Source organism: Vulpes lagopus, chromosome 7 (genome assembly GCF_018345385.1).
Source record: "Vulpes lagopus strain Blue_001 chromosome 7, ASM1834538v1, whole genome shotgun sequence".
Taxonomy (NCBI): Eukaryota; Metazoa; Chordata; class Mammalia; order Carnivora; family Canidae; genus Vulpes; species Vulpes lagopus.
The window spans coordinates 2,126,057-2,149,875 of record NC_054830.1 but is presented as its reverse complement, the minus strand read 5'-3'; the positions used below and the strand labels follow the sequence as shown (position 1 = coordinate 2,149,875).

Here is a 23,819-nt window from a genome sequence, read left to right as displayed (position 1 = left end):
AGGAGAGGAGGGGCCGGCCAGCCCCGAAGTGGTCCAGAGCCAGGGTGTGATGGACAAGGACAGGGAGGGTGTCTTGGGGTGGGGCTGGGGGGGAGGCGGTGGGAAGCGGGAGAACTGCAGAGACAAGAGACATTGAGAGAGACAGAGGAGCAAGGACAGAGAAGCCCCCAGAGAAAGACGGAGGAGATCAAAGGTACTTGAAAGATGTTTGCCTGAGGCGGGGTGTGGAGGGCAGGCAGGTGCCAGGTCCCCTTGGATGGACCCAGGGGACTGGGCCTTAGCCCTGGGCCTTGCCTCACTTTCACTGCGTGTGCAACGAGCCCAACATTGGCTGCTTGGATGCTGCTGGACCCTGTGTCCACCACCCCCACCTCCCTCCCTACAGTCTCTCTGCCTCTCCCTCCCCCGAGGACCCCCTGTGCAGAGGCCCTGGGAACAGCTTCCTGGTGCTCATTTTTGCTCCAGGCAGGAGCTAATTAAAGCCATGTCCTTCCTTCTGGGACGTGCTCACCACGCCGCCTCTCCCACCGGCTGGGCCGACTGATGGGGAGGGGTCTGCCTCGGGCCCCCCAGAGGCTCCCCCGGAGCCCTGGGGGAGGAGGCCAGCAGGCAGAGCTGAGGATGGGTTTCTAGCATTTTTTAAAAAAAAAAATTGTTGTGAGAATGTGAAATGGTGCAGCCCCTGTGGAAAACAGTTTGGCGGCTCCTCAAAAAAGTTAAACATAGAATTACCATATGATCCAGCAATTCCACTTCTGGGTCTATACCCAAAAGAATTGAAAACAGGGACTCAAACAGATATTTCAGATTTACACATATTCACAGCGGTATCGTTCACAACGGCCAGAAGGTGGAACAGCCCAAGTGTCCATCCGCAGATGCATGGATAAGCAGAATGCGGCCCATTCATACACCGGAGTATTAATCTGCCTTAAGAAGTGGATAATTCTGACCCATGTGACCACGCGGACGGACCCGGAGGACACCGGGCTCAGGGAGGGGACCCAGACCCAGAAGGACACCTCCTGCAGGACCCCACTCCCAGGAGGTCCCCAGAGGAGGCCCGTGCACAGAGACAGAGAGGAGGTGGTGGGAGCCGGGGGTGGGGAGGGGGGCGGGGGGGTCAGTGGTTCCTGGGGACGGGGTCTCTGTGTGGGGAGATGGAAGGTTCTGGAGACGGTGGTGGGGGTGGTTGCAGGGCAGGGTGAGTGTGCTTGATGCCACTGAGATACGCAGTTAAAAGCAGAATGGAGGGGGCGCCTGGGTGGCTCAGTCAGTTGAATGTCCGAGTCAAGTCTTGTCTTGGGCTCAGGTCACGGTCTCAGGGTCGTGAGACGGAGCCCCGTAGAGGCCTGAGAGTCTCTCTCCCTCTGCCCTGAGTCTCTCTCCCTCTGCCCTTCCCCCCTCTCTAAAAATAAATAAATGTTTTGGGGGAAAAATGGTTATGATGGTGAATTTAATGTTATGTGTATTTTACCACAATAAAAAAATTGTCATCGGGCTATATTAAAAACATACTCCCCTCTCAAAAAAAGGTGCAGAACATGTAAGTGTACAATGTAACAAATAATTATAAAATCCTGTTAACCGTTTCCCCAGGTCAAGGAATAGGACTGGGGAGCCACCAGAAGCCCCCGTGGCTCCCACCCCAGGAGAATCCCCTCCACCCCCCAGAGGTGTCTGCTACTCTGGCTCCCGTGATAACCACGTGGTTCCTTTCTCATTAGGGGTTCCCGCCCCGTGTGTGTCACTCGTCAACGTAGCTGCGTCCTTCCTGCCTCTGGACTTACAGAAAGGGGATCGGAGCATACGCACACTTTGTGTCTGGCTTCTGCTACCCAAGCGCAGGGGGTGCTGTGTATCGGGGGTTAATTTCCTCGGGTAGCTGTGTCGTGTTTTATCCCGCGCATATGCCGCGGGTGGGCTCTCCGTTCTCTGGTGGGTGGGCATCCGGGGTGCCCACCGTTAGGCGCGATCGTGAATAGGGCTGCTGCGGGGCGCTCCTGACATAGGTGCTTTGAGGCACAAAGGCAGATCCAGGAGTGGGACTGCTGGTTATGAGGTAGGCTTATGGTCGTCGGCTTTGGCTGGTTCTTCCGGAGACCGTTTTCCCAAAGTGGGTTGCACCAAAGAATTCTCCGGCCAACGGGTCTGACGGTATCAATGCCTCATTTGCCGGCCTTTTAAATGTCAGTCGTTGTGGGGGGCGGGGGAGGGGGTGCATCACTCTATTTCATGGAGATGGTCACATACCTTTCTGTGGTTATTAATAAGATCGGGCACCTTGCTGCTTTGTAGGAGCCCTATATGTGCTGCGCAAATAAAGAATATCTCGTGTTCCTTTATGGCTACATCGGATGCACGCGTCTTTCCCCAATCCGTGGCCGGTCCTTCTACTCTTTTTTTTTTTTTCAGGGTTCCTATTTTCTGAATTTAATCCCTCAAGGTTTTCAGGGAAAGGGGAGGCGTGAAGACAGCTAGCCTAGGGCCTGAGAGAAATTAGGTGGAGCCAGCAAGAAATTGGACCCCAGGGGAGATGTACAATCCAGGCAAAACCCTTCCTCCTTGGGCCCCTTCTTGCCCACGAGGCCTCATTTGCAGAACACGGGAGTGCGCTGGTCCCCGAGGCCGAGGCCGGGGTAGGACACCCCCGTCACCACCACCCCCTGACCCCCCCCCGCGACCTTCGAGACCATCAGCCTCTGGGCCCCGACGGTTTGCAGCCCCAGGGACAGGCCCCAACTGCGTGCCACTGTCCCCGGTGCTGAAACGCTTGCCTGTTCTCTTGACCGGCTCTCTCTTCCTGACCTTTTCATTTTCTCTTTTCTAGTTGGGGGAGAACGTGTGATGTTTACCCTTTTCTGGGTCAATACAGCCTTGACTTTTCAGCTCCTGTTGGGGCTGAACTGGATCCCCGCTGCCCAAAATTCATATGCAGCTGTCCTAACCCCTCAGGACCCCACAGTGGGATCCTATCTGGAAAATGAGCCATTGCGGATGCGAGGAGTTCAGGGGAGGCTGTGCCGGAGGGGGGGTTGGCCCCCATGCCGTAGGGACTAGTGTCCTTACAATAGGAGGAGATGTGGGCACACAGACACACGATGTGAGGGCAGGAGTCCGGGTGATGCATCGACAAGCCAAGGAACAGGAGGTGCTTCCAGCAAACCGCCCCCCGAAGCTGGTGGAGACCTGAACCAGGTTCTCCCTCAGTCTCGGAAGGAACCAGCTCAACGCACATCTAGATCTCAGACTTCGGCTCCCGGGACTGTGAGCAAATGCGCTTCTGTTTCTGAAGCCCCCACCCACCCCAGTTCGTGGGGCGCTGTTTCAGCAGCCCCAGCAAATGAGCACAGTCCCAATCAGCACGGAGTTTTAGGATCTTAACAGAGTTTGGTGGCTTCTAACACTAATGCTCTTGTACTCAGCAGTGACTCACTTGATCCTTCTAACCACCCCACAGAGTAGCTGCTGGTGTTGTCCTCATTTCACAGATGGGGGACCAGGGCACAGAGTGGGGAAGTGACTTGCCCAAGGTCACACAGGTGGTACGTGGAACATCCAGGCTCCAATGGGCCGTGTGCTAACCACTGGGGTAACACTGCCTGGAGCTTGCATCTTTTAAAAAAAAAAATTCCCTGGGGCCTAGGGGGGACAGGATCACAGGCCCCTGACTCACCCCTCCCCAGAAGGAACTTTAAAATAGTGCCAGCTATCGAATGCTGGACCAAATGCCCCCATTTTAATCGTTCGAGGTCTGTCTGTTGCCTCGCAGACCCAGCGAGACCTTTTGAGGGAGGTCAGAACCCATGCGAAGCCTACACACCGGAACCTCTCACCTCAGTTTCAGTCCCGGCCACCCGCACCCCACACATCAGCCTCGTCAATGACAAGGGGGCCGGGTCTGGTGTCCAGCAGCACCCTCCCATGCCGGCCAAGCCCCGGCGTTCTTCCCAGAGTGCTCAGCGCCTGACCATCCCTTCACCCCCACACCCAATTCTCAAAACCTGGACCAGGTGGGGTGGGGTGGTGTCAATGCTCACAGATCTCTCTCTAGGCCCAAGGAGAGAGCAGGGACCAAAAGTGGGGAAAATCACTGGGGAACAAGAGTATACGTGTATGAAAGTTTCCTAATAACTAGATCTGTATCATCACAGCTCCCCTGGGAGGGAGGGAGCTCCCCAACTCTGGAGGCAAGCAGCAGTGGCTCCCCAGAGAGGAAACGTCTTTGCCAGAGAATCCTGACAGTCCCTCCTCATGCCGAGATCCTCTGCTCCCTGGTCTGAGATCTGAGCCTTTGGGATTTCATGACTTAACGTAATGATGATAATAATGGTGTCCACTGAGCACCAGGCATCTGATAGCAGCACGTCACCCATATCAACCCTTGGAATCCTCAGACTGGCCCAAGAGAATTGCATGATTGTATTTATTATTATTTTAAAGATTTTTTTTTTTAATTTTGGAGAGAGAGAGAGAGAGAGAGAGAGAGAGCGCACGGGGGAGGGGCAGAGAGAGAGGGAGGATCCCAAGCAGATTCTCCCCCTCGCCCCTCCTCCTCCCTGCAGGGAGCCTGTAGGGTGGGCGTCCTGCACCGTCGGTGGCGGCGGGAAGGCTTGCCTGAGGTGCAAGCAGATAAGGGTAGAGCTGGCTCTGACCCCAGGGGGACCCGACGTCATGGGCTCCGCTGCCATCTGCGGCGCTTAGAGGCTTCGCTCTCCGGGGTGTGGGGTGGCAGGGGCTCCCAATTCCACCATCGTCCCGGACGCTCACCCAAAACCTTTAATATTTTAAGACAAAGGTGGCCACCAAGAGCATCTGTGAAAAGATCACTGCGCGCCACCTACCATCTAGTGGAGACGCCAGTTGTTTGGTTACACAGGTAAATGGGATCAGCAGGGGGTTACGGCATGATAGGGGCCCCCCACTCGGGCTCTGGGGCAGCCCCACGGGCCCAGCCTGCAGTGGGGGAAGGAACAGCGTCCAACACGGAGGAGAAGGCCGAGGTGCTCAATGGCCCAGGTCACCCACGGCAGGCGACAGGGCCAGGACCGAGCCCATCTCTGCCTGGCCCATTGCCCGGGGCTGCCCCCAGCCCATGGGGACCCTCCTGCATCCAGCCCGGGAGCCACTGTGTCTGAGGACCAGAGGGCAAAGGAGGCCGTGGTCCCTCCGTAGCAACCGCTCTCTGCTCACCCTGGGCTCCGGGGACAAGGCCTTGGCTAAGGGACCACGCGAAGGCTCCCAGGCTGGGAAACAGCAGAATCGGCACCCCCCGTCCCCCGTTGTGGTCAGCCTGGGGCGGAGGGAAGGACAAAGGGCCAGGGGAAGCCCGGAGGACGAGGGTAGCTTCATCCTGGACGCACGTCCTGCAGCAGTACCCTTGGCGCTGGGAACTGGCCACGTCCCTGGCTGCACCCCCCACATCCCGCACCCACCACCCCGGAGCTCCCCACGCCGTGGTCCGCCCTCATCTGCGTCCCCACCCTTCCTCCTCTGCCCGCGGCCCAGCCCAGCCCAGCCGAGGGCGTCGGGCACCCCAGCTGCCCCTGCGAGCCTGCAGGGCGCTGTAGCTGCCTCTCAGGGGTTACTCTCCCCCTGGACTGGGGGCTCCCTGAGGGTGGGAGCCGGGAACGCCGGCCAACGAGGTGTCCCCAGGGCCCGGCGCTGGGCCCAGCACGCTGTGTGCTCAGCAAGAATCCGGCGGCGGCTCACGGCCTCCCTGCTGGTCCAGGCCCACCCACACCCTCCCGCACCTGCGGCCCCTCGGCCCTGGTCTCCCCGATACCACCACCGCTGCCACCCTCACCCCCACAATCCGCACTCCCCGGGGGCTACCAGAGGGCCCCTGGGAGCACCCCCTCTGCCCACAGCCCTCCAGGGCTGCCCACTTCCCTGGGGTACACGCCTGAGTCCTCGCCGCGGCCCCTAAGGCCCCCTGCATGACCTGTCCCCCCTCCCCTCCCCTCCTCCTTCTCTCCCCCTTAGCCCACTCTGCCCCCGCCCCCCCCACAGGCTCCCTGCACACACGCGGCCCCTCAGCTCCTCCAACACTCCAGGCCACCCTGCCCCAGGACCTTTGCATGGGCTGTTCTGAATGCTTTGCCAGGTCTCTGCACAGTCCACTCCCTTCCTTCAGGTCTTGGCTCAAATGTCACCTCCTCAGTGAAGCCTCCCCTGAGCACCCTGTTTCAAGCTACAGCCTCCAATCGCCCCCTCGCCCTGCTCTATTTTTCCAGTGCCCTCATCCCGACCCGCATGACGCATCCAGGTTTCCCTCACTCTCCATAAGTGGAGCGTTCCTGCGAAAACTTCCATCAGCCTAAACGGCACAAAGTAAAGAGGCAATCACCGCTAATTTACATGGGGAAATTCTGAACATTCCCAGACTAAAAAAAAAAAAAAAAAAAAACCAAACCAAACCCCAAAAAACACCCCTTCTTAGGCTTTTCTGATACACATCTCGCTAACGGGTGCACGCAGGGAATGGGACACAGCACAGGTGCTCACAGGCACAGTTCGAGCCCGGGCGGCCGATGCTCAGGTGCCGAGCGTGCTCCCGGGGAGCCCACTCAGAATGTGGGTTCTGCTTTCTGCTTTTATTCCCAAAAAGCAAAAATCCCCTTCAGATTTCTTTGTGTTACCAAAAGGTGAAGTCGCGTGATACCAACTTCCCAAAAGCTGGAGGCCCCCGCATCGTGTTTACCTGTGCTCCCCACGCCCACTGACATGTCCCTTCCACCAGGACAGAGGTTTATACACGTTTGATGATTTTGGGGGGCGGGGATCGAGGCAGCGCCGGGCGCGCAGTAGGCGCTCCGTGGACTGAAGGCTCGTGTTTTCAGGCTGACCTGCTCGCATCAAGGCAACCTCTCTGAGGGCAGCGACGGCGGGTTCATGTTTACCCCTTCCCTTTCCGACCACGCGTGGCACAGGGTTACCAAGATTTCCTGAGCACCTATTATGCGCCAGCTGTACCGTGGAAACAGACGCAGGAAAGACACCCTTGCTCATCTCTGATCACCGACACCTCCGGCTCCCTCCACCAGCAAGGACCTGATCACAACTGCTCTTGTGAAGCCCCATCACAAAGCCCTTTGACCCCACACGGGCCTCACCCCAGGTGCCCCACAGTCTTAGTCTTTAACCTCGGCTCTGGGATCTAGTGTGCCCCTTTCTGTTGTGTGATCTTGGGTCATGTAACCTCTCTGAGCCTCCACTAGGGGTTACAGTAGACACTCCCTTGTGCTGTGGGGCCACCCTCCACCAACCACCTGCCCCCGGCCAGCCTCTCTGCTCCCCTCCGTCCTCTCAGCCCCAGGCTCTCCCCACTTGGCTGACAAGAGCGGGGCTGACCGGCTCTCTCCCGAATTCATCACCCTGCCCCTCGCTTACAAACTCACCGGCCCCTGTCCAAGGGGGCCCAGCTTCACGCCCAGGACTCATGCTCCTGGCCCCTCAGTCCAGTGCGCCGTCTCTGGGGCAACCTCCTACCCCCTGGCCAGTCTCTTTAGTTTCCACTGCTGACCCCTCCTCTGCCCCGGGCTTCTCAGGGCTCATCTGGACACACACCCCCCCAACCTCCTGCCCACAGCCATCCTGCCTCACCCCACAGACTGTCACCACTCCACACCACTGATCCCTCCATCCAGACACACACCCCCGTCCATCCATCCGTTATCCCTTTGTCAACCCATTCTCCCCCTCATCCACCCATCTATGCATCTGTCCATCCACCCATCCATCTACCTGTCCATCCACCTAGCCACCCATCCACCTGTCCATCCATCCGTTATCCCTTCATTTACCCATTCTTCCACTCATCCACCCATCTGTCCATCCATCCATCTATCCACCTGTCCATCCATCTGTCCATCCCCCACCTGCTGTGTTCCAGGCACCATTCTGCGACCTAGGGACACAGCAGTGAACACCAAAGGCAAAAATCTCCATCCATGGGGGCAACTGGGTGGCTCAGTTGGTTGGGCGTCTGCCTTGAACTCAGATCATGATCCTGTAGTCCCAGGATCAAGCCCCATATCTGGGCTCCCTGCTCAGCAGGGCATCTGCTTCTCCCTCTCCCTCTGATTCTCCCCAGCTCATGCTCTCTCTGTCTCTCAAATAAATAAATCTCAAATAAATAAAATCTTTAAAAAAAGTTTCCATCCTAATGGGGTTTCCAGCCCAAGGGGGAGGAGGAGAGGAAAGCAAAACATAAAAAGCAGGATCTATGGTATGTCAGAAGTCTTCGTTTTCACAGGGAAAAAAAGGAAAGCAGGGAAGAAGGGTTTAGAGTGCTGGAGGGTGGCTGTGATTATAAATCATGTCTGCAGGGAGGTGGCATTGAGAGGGTGAAGGTTGAAAGGCACGAGGAAGGAGGATGCAAGAATCTGGAGGAAGAGGAGGCTTCACCCAATAGGTGACATCGGAGCTGAGACCTGGAGGAAGTGAGAGAGTGAAGCCCGCGGAGATTTGGGAGAACAACATCCCAGATAGCAGGGACAGCATGTGCAAAGGCCCTGGGGCGGGACTGGCCTGGTGTGTTGGACAAAGAGCCAGGAGACCCATGTGGCTGGAACGGAGTGGGTGAGGAGGAGAGAGGGAGGAGGGCAGGGCAGCGAGGGGGCGGGGCAGGTCGTGCAGGGTCTGGGGGCGCTGCCGAGGGGACTGTGGTCACTCTCTGGAACGGGGCCATGTCTGGCACCGGGAGGGGCTGAGCAGCATCCCTGGCCCCCATCTGCTGGATGCCAGGAGCACCACCACCTGCGACAACCACAGACGTCCTAAGCATCACCTGGCGTCCCCTGGGGGCAGAAGTACCTCAGGTGAGAACCACTTTGCTAGATCCTTCCTCTTGCTTACCTTCCCCACCAAGAGCTGATGATCTAAGCTCTTAAATCCGTCTCCCCAGCACCCTCAGGTCAAAGCCAAGATCGCCCAGCTTTGCAGCCCCTCCCAGCCTCACCACTGCCGCCTCCTGGGCTCTTCCCTCCACATTCCCTCCACTGCCCTTAACTCGGATCCACTTGTAAGTCCCCTGGACACACGACCTTCCTGCCGCACACACCTGCCTCGGAAGTTCCAGCCCGTCCCCCAGATCCCAGTTCTCTCCCCCAAATCCTGCTAAAATATACACAATGTAAAATTCACCATCATAACCCCTTGTAGGCGCACAGCTCAGGGCACGGAGCACACTCACCCCACCCTGCACCCACCCCCACCACCTTCTCCAGAACCTTCCATCTCCCCAGACAGAGACCCCGTCCCCAGGAAGCACTGACCCCTCGCCCCCTGCCCCACCCCTGGCTCCCACCCCCTCCTCTCTGTGGACGGGCCTCCTCTGGGGACCTCCTGGGAGTGGGGTCCTGCGGGAGGTGTCCTTCTGGGTCTGGGTCCCCTCCCCGAGCCTGGTGTCCTCGGGGTCTGTCCGCGCGGGGACAGGTGTCAGGGCCCTTCCTCCCCGAGGCTGGGTCAGGTTCCAGAGCGTGGACGGGCCGCCTCCTGTTTATTCACTCGTCCTGCGGTGGACACTTGGGTTGTTTCCACTTTGGGCCGTTGTGAGTTGTGCTGCCGTGAACATCCGTGTGCAAACAGCTCTTGGAGACTTTGAACACTTCTGGGTCTGTACAAACCGCTGGATCACAGGGTGACTGTGTGTGTTTGCAGAACCCCCAGACTGTCTTCCACGGGGGCCGCCCCGTCTCGCATCCCCCCAGCCACGCACGGCGGCGAGGCCTCCGATTTCTCCACATCCTCGCAGACATTTGTGGTCTGTTTTGTCCCACTGCACGTGGGGGGCCACCCGCCCCCGACCCCAGGACACCCTCTCTGCCCTCCCCGCGCCACCCATCGCAGCCCCTTAGGATCAGCACAGACACCCTGGTCTTGTTCTCTCAAAGCTGGCACACAGTAGGGACTCAAGAGACAGTTGGCAGTCGGGGTAGGGAGGTGGACGAAGAGCCTGCAGCCCCAACCATCTGCGTGTCCGTGGGGACCTGAGCCTCCATCTCCCCTCGTGGTGAGGTTGCGCCTCCGCGGGGGTGCCTCACCTGCTCCCCCCCAGCAGAGGGCCGGGGGGCAAGGCCCTCTCTCCTAGCCTTCACGCATTTTCCCTGACCGCGCCGCCAGGCCGGCTGCCCCTCAGCGGGGCTGGGTGTACCCGTGGAGGTAGAAAGCCCCATCTGCTCTCCGGGACTCTCTGTGCCTTAGTTTCCCCACCTAGGACACGGGAGACCCAGAGTCCACGTTCTCCAGATTCTGAGCTCCCTAAGGGATCCTGTTCTTTCCCTGCCCATGGCCTTCAAGGGCTCCCACCTCACTCAGGGTAAAACCCACAGTCCCACAGTCCTCTCCAAGACACATGACACCTGGCACAACCTGCCCCGCCCCCTCCTCCCTCCCTCCTCCCCTCCCTCTCTCTGCTCCAGCCACACCGGCCTCCTTGCTGCTCCTCCGACAGGTCACACTCATTCTGACCTCAGGGCCTTTGCACATGCTGTTTCCAGGCCTGGGATGCCTCTCCCTTGGCTTCAGAACCACAGCTTCCTCATCTGTCATTAATGTCATCTTCTCAGAGAGGCCGTCTTCGGCCGCCCGAGGGAAGCTGTCACCCTCCAGCACACATCCTACTTTATCTTCTTCATAGCAATCCAGTTCAATCTAAATCTTGCTTATTTGTTTCCCGTTTATTATCAGCCCCTCCTCTCCCCGGGATTGCTTTGTGTCCCCAGAGCCCAGCTCAGTGCCCGGCACATAACAGAGACTCGACAAACAATTGCCGACTATCTGGCTGCCGGGCCATGTACTGAGGCCACCTACGAGATGAGGGGCATCACTCAGAGTTTTACATTGGCCACATGACGTCAGTGGACTCTAATGTCTACAACTACTCCGAAGACAGCTACCATAGCCCTTCTCTTTTACAAACGGGGGAGCTAAGGCTCCGAAGAGACGAAGTGGCTTGTCTAAGATCACACAGAAGCAAAAAAGCAGAGCCAGGAACAGCAACCAGGCATGTCAGACTGCAAACCTGATGGGTCATTCCCACCCACCATGTGAGGAGGGAGGCGGCTGATGCTGGGGAGGTACGCATCTTCCACCCATGCATCCACCCACACATCCTTCCATCCACCCATCCATCCATCTATCCATCCATCCATCCACCCATCCATCTACCATCTACCCTTCCATCTATCCACACATCTAACCATCCACTCACTCCTCTATCCTTCCATCTTTCCATCCATCCATCATCTGTCTACCCATCCATCCTTCCATCTGTCCACCTACTCATCCACTCATCCATTCCTCCATCCATTCATCCATCCATCCATCCATCCATCCATCCATGTATCCACCATCCAGTCATCCACTCACCCATCCATCCTTCCATCTTTTCATCCAACCATCATCTGTCCACTCATCCATCCTTTCATCTGTCCACCTACTCAACTACTCATCCATTCCTCTATCCATCCATGCATCCATCCATCCATCATCTGTCTACCCATCCATCCTTCCATCTGTCCATCTCCTCATCAGTTCCCCCTTCCAACCATGGCATCCACCCATCCATCCATCCATCCACCCACCCACCCCTCCATCCATCCAACCACCCACTCATCTATTCTTCCATTTTTCCATCCATCTATCCATCATCTGTCTACCCATCCATCCTTCCATCTGTTCACCTACTCATCTACTCACCCATTCCTCCATCCATCCATCCATCCATCCATCCATTCACCCATCATCTGTCTACCCATGCATCTGTCCACCTCCCCATCTACTTATCCTCTCCCCATCCAACCATGCATCCATGCATCCATCTATCCACCCACACACCCCTCCAACAGTCCTTTCTACCAGTCCACTCATCCACAAATTGTCATCCATCCATCCATCCATCCATCCATCCATCCATCCTTGCATCAATCTACTCACTCACCCATCCATCGTATTGTAGCCAGCCCATCCTCCCACATCCAACCGCTCCTCACCCCCCATCCTCTCACTCCCTCCCTGCCCTCGTCCATCCACATGCTCCACTTCCAAATGGCAAAGAAGACACAGTGCTTGTCCTCATAGAGCTTATGTACAGCAATGATCCCCATGACCCCAGGCCAACAGGACCATTGTTGGGTCAGTGTCTTCCAAACATAAGCAGCCCCTTTAGTCCAAGGACAGTCAGCCCGCCTTGATGGCTTTGACCCTGAATCTCCATCTCCACGATCACACTTGTGTCTCTGCCTCCTCCACTCTTCTTCCAAAGTGAGTCAAGGCTCAGTCTGGGAGGTGGGATGCCTAGCTAACTTGCTATGTGACTTGGGGCTGAGTGCTACCCCTCTCTGAGCCCCAACTCCTCATGTGATACATGTGGGGGAAGGGAACTGGTTCTCTGAGGACACATGTCTGCCTCTTTGCATTCCTCTTTGCCCACAGTGTGGGCTTGCCCCAAGGGGAAGTTTCCTTTTTCTCCAGCCAGGTGCGTAGGCAGTAGGCGTATCCTGAATGAGGCTGGGAGGCCAGAAAGAGGCTGGCAATGGCAGGGAAAACAGACACAAAGCTCCCTTTCCACATAAGTCTGAATTCCTCCGCTGCTCTAAATTCATGGCTCCTCGGCGGCCTCAGTCTGGGATCCCAGGCCCTGCAGGCCTGCGCTGACTCGGCCTCAAGTCCCTGTCTCACCTCATTCGTCCTGTACTCCAGGTGTGCCCTTCACACCTCCCAGCCTTTGTGAGGCCACCTGCCTCCACCCACATGCGTGAGGACAGGGACACTGCCTCGCAGACTCTACGCTGTGTTTCACGCCCATCACGGGGCCTGGGACATGGTAAGTGCTTCTGTGAATAGACAAACGAAATGCTTCCTCCACCAGGCAAGCTCCTCGTCCTCTTTCAAAGCTCCTGTTCCAAAGCCCCTCCTCTGTGCAGCCGGATCCCCTGTCCTGTTCCCTCAACCCTGCATCCCTCCCTCTGACCCGGGCCCGACCACTGGCCTAGGTGCTATGGCTGGCTCTGTCTTGCCATCGGAGAGCCTTCATACTTCTCTCACCCTGTACGAGACGAGGCCCCAGAGGCTTTCAGGAAGTGTTGGCTGAATGAATGAATGAATGAATGAATGAATGGCTGAGGGAGTACGGTTCCCCCTCAGATTCCTAACGGCCAGGTTCTCATCAGCTAATGTCCGGGATGAATGAGAGAGACACAGGCCAGACACAGCTCCCGGGCCCACCCCCGAGGCCAGAGCCCCTCAGAAGAGCCCTGCCAGGTAAGTCCCACATCAGAAGGGGACGCTGGGGCTCCTAAGACCCTTTGCTCCATCCTCGCCAGGGCAAAACCTCCACCACCTCCCACCGCAGAAGTTTCCAGAGTTAGCACTGCTCTGGCCTTTGCACATGCTGTTCCCTGTGCCAGGAACGCCTGTCCCCGTCGACAGATCCTTCTCACCCTGCAGGCCTCGGCTCGGTCACACATCATGAGCCCAGCCCTGTGCCAGAATGGTCCTCATCCTATTTCTGGGATAGAAAGCCCCCCTGGTCTCCCGATCCCATAGGGGACCACACGGTCTGCCAGTAAGATGTGGAGAAACCAGACTCCACTCAAGGCCAAGCTCGGAACTGCTCTTTCACACTGACCGGCCACCTCCTCCAGGAAGCCCTCCTGGTCTCCACACCTGCAGGGGCAGGGGCTCCTCTGGGCTGACCCCGGAGGCCCGTGTTTTCTACCGTCACGGGCCTCACATCAATGCCTTTTGCCTCCTGGTTCTTCACTGTGTCCTCCCACCAGGCTGGGATTTGAAGGCAGGTCAGGTCTTGGAGGTGATTTTTATCTGTGTTGCCCAACATCGTGTCCTTGGTCTAGAACGGGGCCTGGTGCACAGCAAGTGCTCAGTAAATGTTGGTTATGCGGGTTATACGGGTAGATGGATTCAGGTCTTGTTCACTCCATCGTGAATCCCGCACTGACGGCCACCCACGCGGATGCCCACATCCCCACAGACACTGCACACAGTAGGCGCTCAGTCAACGCTCTCTGCGTGACGGAAGACGGCAGTGATGCCACCGTCACAGGCCGCAAGGCCCGGTGGGCCTCCCCAAAGCCTGTTAAATCAGGGAACAATGGGCAGCTGGGGAAACCGAGGCACGGGGAGGGGGTGCTTGCCTAGTGCGGCGTCAGGCCCCAGCACCCCCACGCGCCGCTCTCAGCCCGCCGACTCCTCCCTGGGCGCCCCCGCCAGGCAGTCCTCCGTCCCCGGGCTGGCGCGCCCGCTCCCTCCCGAATCTCACGCCTCAGAGCTCAGCGTGCTCCAGCCTCCCCTCCTGCCGCCGAGCCGAGCAGCTGGTGCTCCCATGGAAACCACAGGCCTCCACCCGGCCCCCCCACCTGCGGCGGCCCCCCTCACAACCTCCGCTTTAAGACAAATATTGTCATTAACATGCAAATGCATATACGATTACCATAAATGGGGGGCCTGGCGGCGGTGGCGGCCGAGCCCTCTCGGGCAGGGTGGGCACTGGTGGTGGACCCCCTCGGGAGACAGGGCCAGCGCGGCCACGCCGGGCACCTCCCTGGGCCCCCTCTGAGGGCGCTGTGCCCTGGCTGGGGCCCCGGGCCAGTGGGAGCCCCCCAGCTCCCGGCCTGAGCTCGGGGATGCGGCAGGTCTGAGCGGAGACGCGGCCTCGCGGCCTCACTGCTCCCCCCTGCTCTCCCGCCTGCGGGTGGGGGTCCTCCCTCTGCCCCTGTGTCTCTGTCTCTGTGCGTCTCTTTCTCTGCTCTTGCCCAGGGGGTCCCTCTCTGTCTCTCAGGTCCCTAAATGTTCCTCGGTCTCTCTGTCTCCATCCCTTTCTCTCTTAAAAACAAAACAAGCCAGCGCCCAAGGGCCTGCCCTCTTTCTGAGGACCCGGCTCCCCCTTGCCCGCCACGGCCACGTTCCCAGAGCCCCGGGCAGGCGCGGGCGTGGCTGGCCCTCCTGCCTGTCACTCGGTCTCCACAGGGGACCCCACTGCACAGGCCCTGAGGCCTTGGGGTGCCCTCACGTCACAGCCCCTTCCCTCCCCGACACCATCTTTGGGGGCCCAGCCTCGTGGCTTCGGGAAGCTGTCACCCCTCCGTCACACAGACAGACTCGTGTATTCCCTGGGCTGGAGGGAGGCAGGTGAGTGACAGTGGGGGTCCCAGCTCTTGGGAGCCAGTCTTGGCCCCTCCAGGTCTCAGTTTCCCTTCCATGTGGAAGGCACTGATGCTCGCAGCCCACCTCAGTGGCCATCCCTTCAGGGCCCTGGACAGACCCCACGTATGACAGTTAACGATCATCAGGACAAGGTGATGCTGGGTGGTCCTTCCTGCACTGGGTGCCAGCAGCATGGTGACCCACTTCACCCCTTCTGGCCCTTCCAGCTCCCCCACGGGATCCCAGAGCATTCAGGAGCCCAGAAGGCTCCGGGGGGTGGGGTGGGGGGTTCTCTCCCCTCCTCCCCAGCCGGGACCACACCCCCACCCCGCTGCTTCGAGCCAGCACCACCAGCAGACATCCTGTACCCTGTGGGCTCCCCAGGAACTAAACCAGCTAAATGTTGGCGGGAGGAGCCTGAACACCCCCTGGACTTCCCATTCATCACTGCACCTCCCTTTGGCTGAGACTCAGAGAGGGGCAGCCGCTGGCCACGGGTCCCAGGGCGAGCCTCCCTCCTGGCTGCTGGGCCTCCCCCCTCCAGCAGCTCCCTCCCACAGGTGAGGCCCAGCAGGCCCAGCACAGGGGGATCAGGAGAGAGGTCCATTCCTGACCCTTGGGTGGTGTCGGAGAGCGGATATGAGGGCAAGCCCTCCCCCTTGGCCCAGGCCCTGCACCCAAGGTCCCTGGGAAGTGGAGGGTGACAGGCTGGTGTCACGGACACCCTGCTTCCTGCTTCTCACCCTCCTGGGAAAGCCTCTGGGGTGCTCCTAATCCCAACAATCTCCAGCCAGAAAAACAGGACCTCACATTCAAGGGGCCCTGCTCTCTTGACAGTGGGAGAAACTGAGGTTCCAGCCCAGGGGAGAAGTCAGCCAACGTCCCTCCCTTCCTCCTTACAAGGGTGGGGGGAGGTGGGGATGGGGGAGGGGGAGGGGTGCTCCAAGGGAGATTAAAAAAAAAAAAACGAGAAAAAGGGGAATGATCACCCAGTGTGTCCATCCACTGCACACCATCAGCTTCCCTGATCCAGAGCTCAGCCTTTCAATTCAACGTTTGGGGGCCATGTGGACACCCCCTCCAACCTCCATCAGAATCTTTCTAGAAATGGGCCCTCCAGGCATACGAGGAGTAGGGGCTTGTGGAGACAGCCCTCCACGCAGCCGAGGGCCCCTCAGTGGGACTCATGGGTGAATGGGAACCCCTGCCCTCCTAGTTCACATAGAGGAATTAGATTTTCCAAGCCCGATTTTTTTTTTTTTTTTTTTTTTTTGGTAATGGTTGGATTTGAAAAAGAGGTGGGGGATGGGAGGGGTTTCTTTTCTCCCCCTCAGATACCGGCTGGAGGGTCTAGCTACGGTAACAGGCCCTGGCTCCATCCCACCAGGCTCTCCCTATGGCCTGCCGCGGTCCATCCTCCATCCGTCCATCCATTCATTCATTCGCTCATTCATTCATTCAACAAACATGCATTCCTGCTTCCCATGCCTGCAACAGAGAGGAAGATGGGGGCAAACAGGGTCTGAAATAGGTCACGGGCCCTGGTCCATCCCCCAGGCACCTCCAGGGTCTTGCCAGGGGTGTCCAGCACAAAGCCTTCCCTGTCCCCACCCTCAGTTGCCAACACTTGACAGGAGAACCATCAAAGCCACGGTAATTCAGACACTGGGCCCATGATCGGAGCCCAGGGCCGGGGCCACGTCCCTAGGCACCTCCTCCCAGCATCCCATCAGAGAGGGAATCAGGTGGGAGGGAGGTGGGCAGGCCTCCCCACCCCTCCTGCCTCCCCCACTGGGCTCCCAGGTCGCCCACGCCTCCCTGTCCACCCTGGGATCTGCGCTCTGCCAGATGGACGGTCCAGGCTCATCGTCTTTGGCCTCAGACCTCAACACATTGCTAACAGGCTAGGCCAGTTTTAACTTGAGCCAAAGGTGGAGGCAGGGAGGGGGAGGGCAGGGAAATGGAGGGGGGGATGCTGATCCAAACAGAGAGGATGGGCAGGGGGGAGGGCGAACCATAGTATGTTAGCTACGGAGGCTGGGGAGGCCGGTGCCCACCCGCAGCCCACCTCAGCTCCCTGACACCCCCACCCCGCTTTCTTTGTAGTTACCGATTAGCCCGGGGTCCTGGGCATCCGTGCCCCCTGCGGCTGGCTGGACCTGCCCCGCTGGCCTGGCTTTGTGAAAATGACCAAAGCAATGGAGTCCAGAGGTGCAAACTTCCCCGACGGGGCCTGGGGAGGCCGAATGAATGGGGGTGGGGGGGGTGGGGAGGGGGGAGCAATGTTCAGGCAACAACCCCAGCAAAGGGGCAGGGAAGAGTGGGTGAGGGAGGAAGTGGTGGGGGTCCAGGGGGAATGGGAGGGAGAGGCAGAGAGAGAGAAGGATGCTGGGGGGGGAGAGGATGGGAGGTAGAGGGAGACGGGAGAGGAGAGAAAAGGAAAGAGAGAGGGAGAGGGAGAGAGAGGATGCCGGAAGGTGGGGAGGGAGGGAGAGGGGGCGGAGGAGGGGAGGGGGCCAGCTCGAATCTGTCAGCTGCACCCCCAGAGGGGGGAGGAGGGGTGGGTGGAAACGGGGGGGGGGGGATGATGCTGTGGCAGAGGCGAGCAGAGGGAGGAGGTGAGGAGAGGAGGGCTGGGGGAGAGAAGATGCCGGAAGGTGGGGTGGGGAGGCCGACGGAGGGGAGGGGAGGGAGGGAGGGAGGGGGCCGGGGCGCCCACCTTTGTGCATGCCCGTGTAGGGGTCTTTGAGCACCGTGAGCTCGTAGATGCGGCCGAACTGCTCGAAGAGCGGCTTGAGGTCCTTCTCGTCCAGGTTGCGCGGGATCTGGCCCACGAAGAGCTTGATGGCGTCCAGGTCCTTCATGCCGTCGGGCTGCCCCCCGGGGGGCTCGGGCCCGCTGCTGCCCACGGGCGAGGGCCGCGGCTGCAGGAGCTGCTGCTGCTGCCGGCGCGCCTCGCTCTCCGTCAGGCGGGCCATGGCGGGCGCAGGCGGGCGGCGGGCGCGGGACCGAGCCGGCGGCGGCGGCGGGCGGCGGGCGGACTCGCAGCTGGAGCGACGGACGCCGCCTCCCGCCTCCCTCCCGCCCCGTCCCCGCGCCCTCCTCCCGCCTCCCTCCTCCGCGCGCCCGCTCGCTCCAGCATCAGGACCACAAAAGGGCGGCTCCGCAGCGGCCCCTGGCGGCCGGCGCGCGCCTCGCAGCCTCCGCGCCCCCCGCGCCCGGGCGGGGAAACCGAGGCCGCGGGCCGGGCCGGGCGCGCCCCCATCCCCGCATCCCCGCCGCCAGGGCAGGTGCTAAAGCAGCGCGGGGGCCTGGCGCTGACCCGCCGCCCTCGGCCCTCCTCCGGGGCTCAACAACAGTGGCGGCAGCGGTGGCGCTGGTAATAATAATAATAATCATCATCATCATCCCTGCACCAGAAACCCAAAAGGGAGCACTTTGACAATACCCCGTGCCGGGCACTGGGGCTCAGGACTTTGAAGTTAATACACGACCGGGCAGGACCCGCAACCGTCGCCTAAGGTCTCAGCAGAACAGCCGCGCACACGCGCAAACCAAAACCAGGAAACAAACAGCGACCGTTGGGTTTTTGTCAACAGCAACCGGAGGTGACGTTCTTTTCGCACACTTGCTACGAGCACGTAGTGTCCAAAGGATCTCAAAGGATTTTGACACGTTTGGGCCGAGTGCTCCATGGGTGTCATGTCGTCCCGACTCAAGACTCTTCCAGAGATGTCCCCAGATGAGAGCCTGAGCCCTCCCCGAAGCCCACCGGGCCCTGCAGGACCTGCCCCGTCCCCTCCCTGCCCTCCGCACCTCCCTCTCTCCCCTCGCCCCGCTCTGCCCCAGCCACATGGGTCTTCTCTGTTCCTCCAGCACACCAGGCAGGGGCCTGCCCCAGGGCCTTTGCACAGGGCCGTGCTCCCCACCTGCAATGGAGTGCACGGCTGGCTCCCCGGAAGGTGCATGGCTGGCTCAGTGTTTGGATCCTCATCACTCTCTGTCTCCACCATTTCCAAAATCGTTCAGCCATCCTCACCTCCTTTCTCAGGCTTGCTTTTTCCTCCACAGCGTGTAAACCCTCTTAATTCTAATATGCTGTATACTTACTTGTTTGTTAACAAACCACATAGCTCTTTCTAGGTGCCAGGCTCTGTGCGAGGTGCTTCACACGTGGGAACTCATGTGGTCCATACAACAACCCGGGTGAGCACAAATAAATAGATTCTCACAGACTATGCTCAGTCGGTGGAACATGGGACTCTTGATCTCAGGGTCATGAGTTCCAGCCGCACATTGGGGATGGAGATGACTTAAGTGAACTTTAAAAAACACTTAATGTGGGGGCGCCTGGGTGGCTCAGTCAGTTAAGCATCTGACTTGATTTTGCCTCATTCATGATCTCAGGGTCCTGGGATCAAGATCCGTGTGTCGAGGGACGCCTGGGTGGCTCAGCGGTTTAGCACCTGCCTTCGGCCCAGGGCGTGATCCAGGAGTCCCAGGATCGCGTCCCACATCGGGGTCTCTGCAGGGAGCCTGCTTCTCCCTCTGCCTGTGTCTCTGTCTCTCTCTCTCTTTCTCTGTGTGTCTCTCATGAATAAATAAATAAAATCTTAAAAAAAAAAAAAAAGATCCGTGTGTCGGGCTCTGTGCTCAGTGGGGAGCCTGCTTGAGATCCTCTCCCTCCCTTTGCCCCTTCCCTTGCTCACAAGCACTGTCTCTCTAGAGTGACTACATAAACCTTAAAAAAAAAAAACTTCCTAAAAAAATAAAAAACACTTCATGTGATATTTAAGAGATCAAAATGCAAAAACGTACAATGAACAAGACATCAAAATTTTAAATAAAGACGGAATTAGTATTACTGAGTTTTCCCACTGGCTCAGCATGGCACTGTTAGTGATCCTGATTTTAATTTTTAATTTGTTTTATTTTTATTTTAAATTAAAAATTCTATTTTAAAACAAAGGCAGGGCCAGTGACAATGCCACGCCGAGCCAAAAGGGAAACTCGGGAATACTGGTTCTATTTAAAGCATCGACATTTTGTTCAGTATGGATTTGTCGGGTCAGCCGTGTTGATTTATTTTTTAATTGCATTAAAATAATCATTATCTTGATGGCTGGGGTTTTTGCCCCCCCCCTTAAACTTCCTCCCCAGGTGAGCTCACCCTGGTTCCCCCCAGCACAATCCTCAAAGCAACTGCAAGAGGGGAGTGCCGTGTCTATACCGACTCTACAGAGGGGTACACTGAGGCTCCGAGAGGTCAAGTCACAGAGGAACAGTGCTGGGATGGACTCTGGACCCCACGCACTTCCCACGATCGCACACCGCCTTCCTGGAGCTGTAGGGGCCTAAGCCTCAGTTTCCCTGCTCGTCACATGACACCAGAATGTGAGCAGTCCCTGGCGTGGATTCAGTGCTCATTGGCGAGGCTTAGTGTAGTGCCTGGGACATTCTTAACACTCAATAAACGGCTATTATCCTGACTATTAGCAGCAGCCAGCCACCTGCCGGACCGCGGACGGGAGCAGGACACCGGGGCTGGCTGGCAAGCAGAGGTGGGGGGGTCAGGAGGCCCCCTACAGCATCCCACCGCTGGGCTCCGCCCGGCTCGACCCCAGGATGGGCTGGAGGAGCCCGGCCGGAGACAGGCTCCGTCTCCATGGAGACCGGAGCACGATGCCCGAAGCCCTGTGGGCCTCTGATGTGCCAGGAGAGTCAGTAAAAAGGACAAAAATTAAACCCAGCAGGCACCCTGTGAGCTAGAGATGCATTTTCCTCAGCCTCTTGCTTCTACCTCAAATGAACTGGGGGGGCGGGGCGGGGGGAGCCCGGGTGGCGGGGGAGAGAGCCCAGTCCGGCTCCAGTCTGGCCTTGGGGAGCTTCCACTCAGCAGTCCACCTTCCGAATGATGCTCGCCCCTGGAGTTCCCTCTCTGACCCCCGCAGCGCACCTCCCTGAGCAGGGATGGGGGCAGGGCAGGGGAAGCGGCCTGTGCATCTGGAAGCATTTGGAGCCCACCAGGCCGATTCTCTGATTTGCTTCCAGCGGGGGCATTGGCGGCGGGGAGGTGGGGGGTGGGGGGGAACCTGGTCACAATGTGCATCGCGGCAGGGGTCCTGCCAGCTGGGACATTACAGAAGAAACGGGGGGTGGGAGCAGAGGGTCGGGGTAGGAGGCTTCCAGCAGGTCACCGGGCCCTCCGTCTCCCAGGCCCGGCCAGGCTGTAGCTGGCTGTCACCTCCCTCTGTACGGATGGACACACTACGGACGCGTGGGTGGCTTCTGCGTCCTGGCCGTTCTGAATCCTGCTGCCGGGAACATGGGTGTGCAGGTACCTGTTCGAGTCCCTGCACCCAGCTCTGTGGGGCCCACACCCCGAAGATGGACCAGCGGGTCAGACAGGCACCCATCTTTCACGCTCTGAGGAGCTGCCGACTGACTTCACGGCGGCCGCCCTCTCTCACGTCCCCCCACCCGTGCACGACGCCAGCTCCGACCTCCACATCCTCGCCGACACCTGTCATTCTGTCCTTTCCTTTTTTTTTTAAGTAGTAACCACCTTGGTGCTGGTGAGGTGCATTGGTGCTATTTATATGACATTTTTCCCTTATTATCAATCAGCTTTTTTTTAAAGATTTTATTTGAGAGAGAGAGAGAGAGAGAGAGAGGCCTCACCTGTGAGTGGGGGCAGGACAGAGGGAGAGGGAGAGAAAGAATTTAAAGCAGACTCTGCGCTGAGCGTGGAGCCTGATGAGGGCCTCGAGCTCACGACCCCGAGATCACGACCTGAGCCGAAATCAAGAGCTGGATGCTCAACCGAGTGAGCCACCCAGGCGCTCCTCAGTCAGTTCTTTAAAAACAAAACAAACTTAAATAAATTGATTTTAACAGCAAATCTACGTTGCTGCCTTAAAAAGGAATACGGTTTGGGGACGCCTGGGGGGCTCAGCAGTTGAGCGTCTGCCTTCGACTCAGGTCATGATCCCGGGGCCCTGGGATCGAGTCCCACACTATGCTCCCCGCAGGGAGCCTGCTTCTCCCTCTGCCTGTGTCTCTGCCTCTCTCTCTGTGTCTCTCGTGAATAAATAAAAAATTTTTTAAAGTGTGTGTGGGGGGGAATCCCTGGATGGCTCAGTGGTTGAGCGTCTGCCTTTGGCCCAGGGGGTGATCCTGGAATCCCGGGATCGAGTCCCACATCGGGCTCCCTGCATGGAGCCTGCTTCTCCCTCTGCCTATGTCTCTGCCTCTCTCTCTCTCTCTCTCTGTCTCTGAATAAATAAATAAAATCTAAGAAAAAGAAAAAAGGACTGTGGTTTATTAGATAGGTGGCGAAAATCATATTTGTTAGGAGGTTTAAACCAGAGGCTGACACTCTCTTGGGTTCAAAAGGGCGATTAGTAAACATTAGAGGCGTTAGAGACCCGTTAGCACTGGAGAGGCTTTCTCCCCGTGAAACTGCAGGCCAGCTGGAAAGGGTGGGCCCTCCATCAACAACCCCTCGCCCCCGAAAATCACAGTGGGCCCCCCACCCTCTGGGGAAACCCTATTTAGGGGATGGGGCTCTAACCCTAACAAAAGGTGGTGAGTGCTGTGTGGCCTCAGCGGCCAATCGCCTGAGCTCTCTGGGCCCCAGCTCCACCGTCCATGAGATGTGGGGAGGGGCAGGGGCTGCTCCGTGCAGCGGAGCTGGGAGGCTCACGTGGTGCGGCCCATGGGGAGTGGGGTGAGCCCCAGCCCCGAAATAACGGTGGCCAACAGACACGGAGCTTCCACACCCTCTACAAATTCACTTAAATCCTGAATCTTGCCCTCATTCCCACCCCTGGCTGAGCGGAAGCCCCCGGGGACTGACACCCCTGTGTCAAAGCCTCTTGCTCCCAAGTGTGCAGGAGGCGGCCCTGAGTGGCACCGCTGGCCCCCGTGTGTGCCCCGAGATCTTCCCCACCTCCGATGCAGGACCCTTCCCTACAGCAGCTGGAAGGAGGCACTTTGCAAACTGTAAGGAGACGTCTCGGGGGAGCCGGAAGCCACCTCGGCCACAGTAGTGACTTTCTGGGGGGAGCAGCGCAGAGTCCGGAGACGGACGCGGAGGCCGAGCGAGGAGCGCCCCGCTGCCGTTGCATCAGCCAGCTACCGCCGCGTAACAGCTCGCCGCACACTCAGCGGCCCCGATGGCCGTCACCGCCTCGTGGTTTCCCCGGCCCCGTACCTCGAGCGAGGGAGTCCCTGGGTTCTCTTCCGAGCCTCACGAAGCTGCCATCGAGGGGTCGGCCGGCGGCATCCAGGACGCAAGGTCCCCTTCCAAGTTCGGGTGGCGGCTGTCCCCATTGCCTCGCTCGGCTCCAGATGCCCACCACGTCCTCCCCAGGCACCCCCCGCTCCAGGCAGCTCACCCAGGGCAGGGACGTCTGCCTCGGGGCCAGCAGGAGACGCACCTGCTCCAGCCCGCTGAGAGGGGGTCTGGTCCCAGAAGGCGCACGCGCCCCTCCGGGCAGCCTGTCCAACGTGCGGATCCCGATCCCGCTGGGCTCACGGGGCCGGGAGGGGGGTGCGGGGTGCTGGGACTCTGCATTCCCAACCAGCGTCCAGGTGAGGGGCAGCGGGGCTGCGGAGGTGTCGGCGGTGATCCTGACCGACGGGGCTTT

General features: G+C 58.9%; 1 protein-coding gene across 6 annotated transcripts in view; it reads right to left on the bottom strand.

Moving 5' to 3' along the window:
• CELF5 (CUGBP Elav-like family member 5) overlaps positions 1–18,152 on the bottom strand; it is a 49,031-nt gene extending 30,879 nt beyond the window's left edge. For 2 of the 6 annotated variants that reach the window (XM_041764663.1, XM_041764664.1), the window contains exon 1: positions 17,888–18,152. In XM_041764663.1, the coding sequence (XP_041620597.1) occupies positions 17,888–18,146 (259 nt within the window). In that variant the 5' untranslated portion in view covers positions 18,147–18,152. Of the gene's footprint in view, positions 1–17,278; positions 17,405–17,887 lie in introns of those variants that run through there. The other 4 variants (XM_041764653.1, XM_041764656.1, XM_041764657.1 and 1 more) reach the window with 3 other exon arrangements.
• Between the last annotated feature and the right edge of the window lie 5,667 nt (positions 18,153–23,819).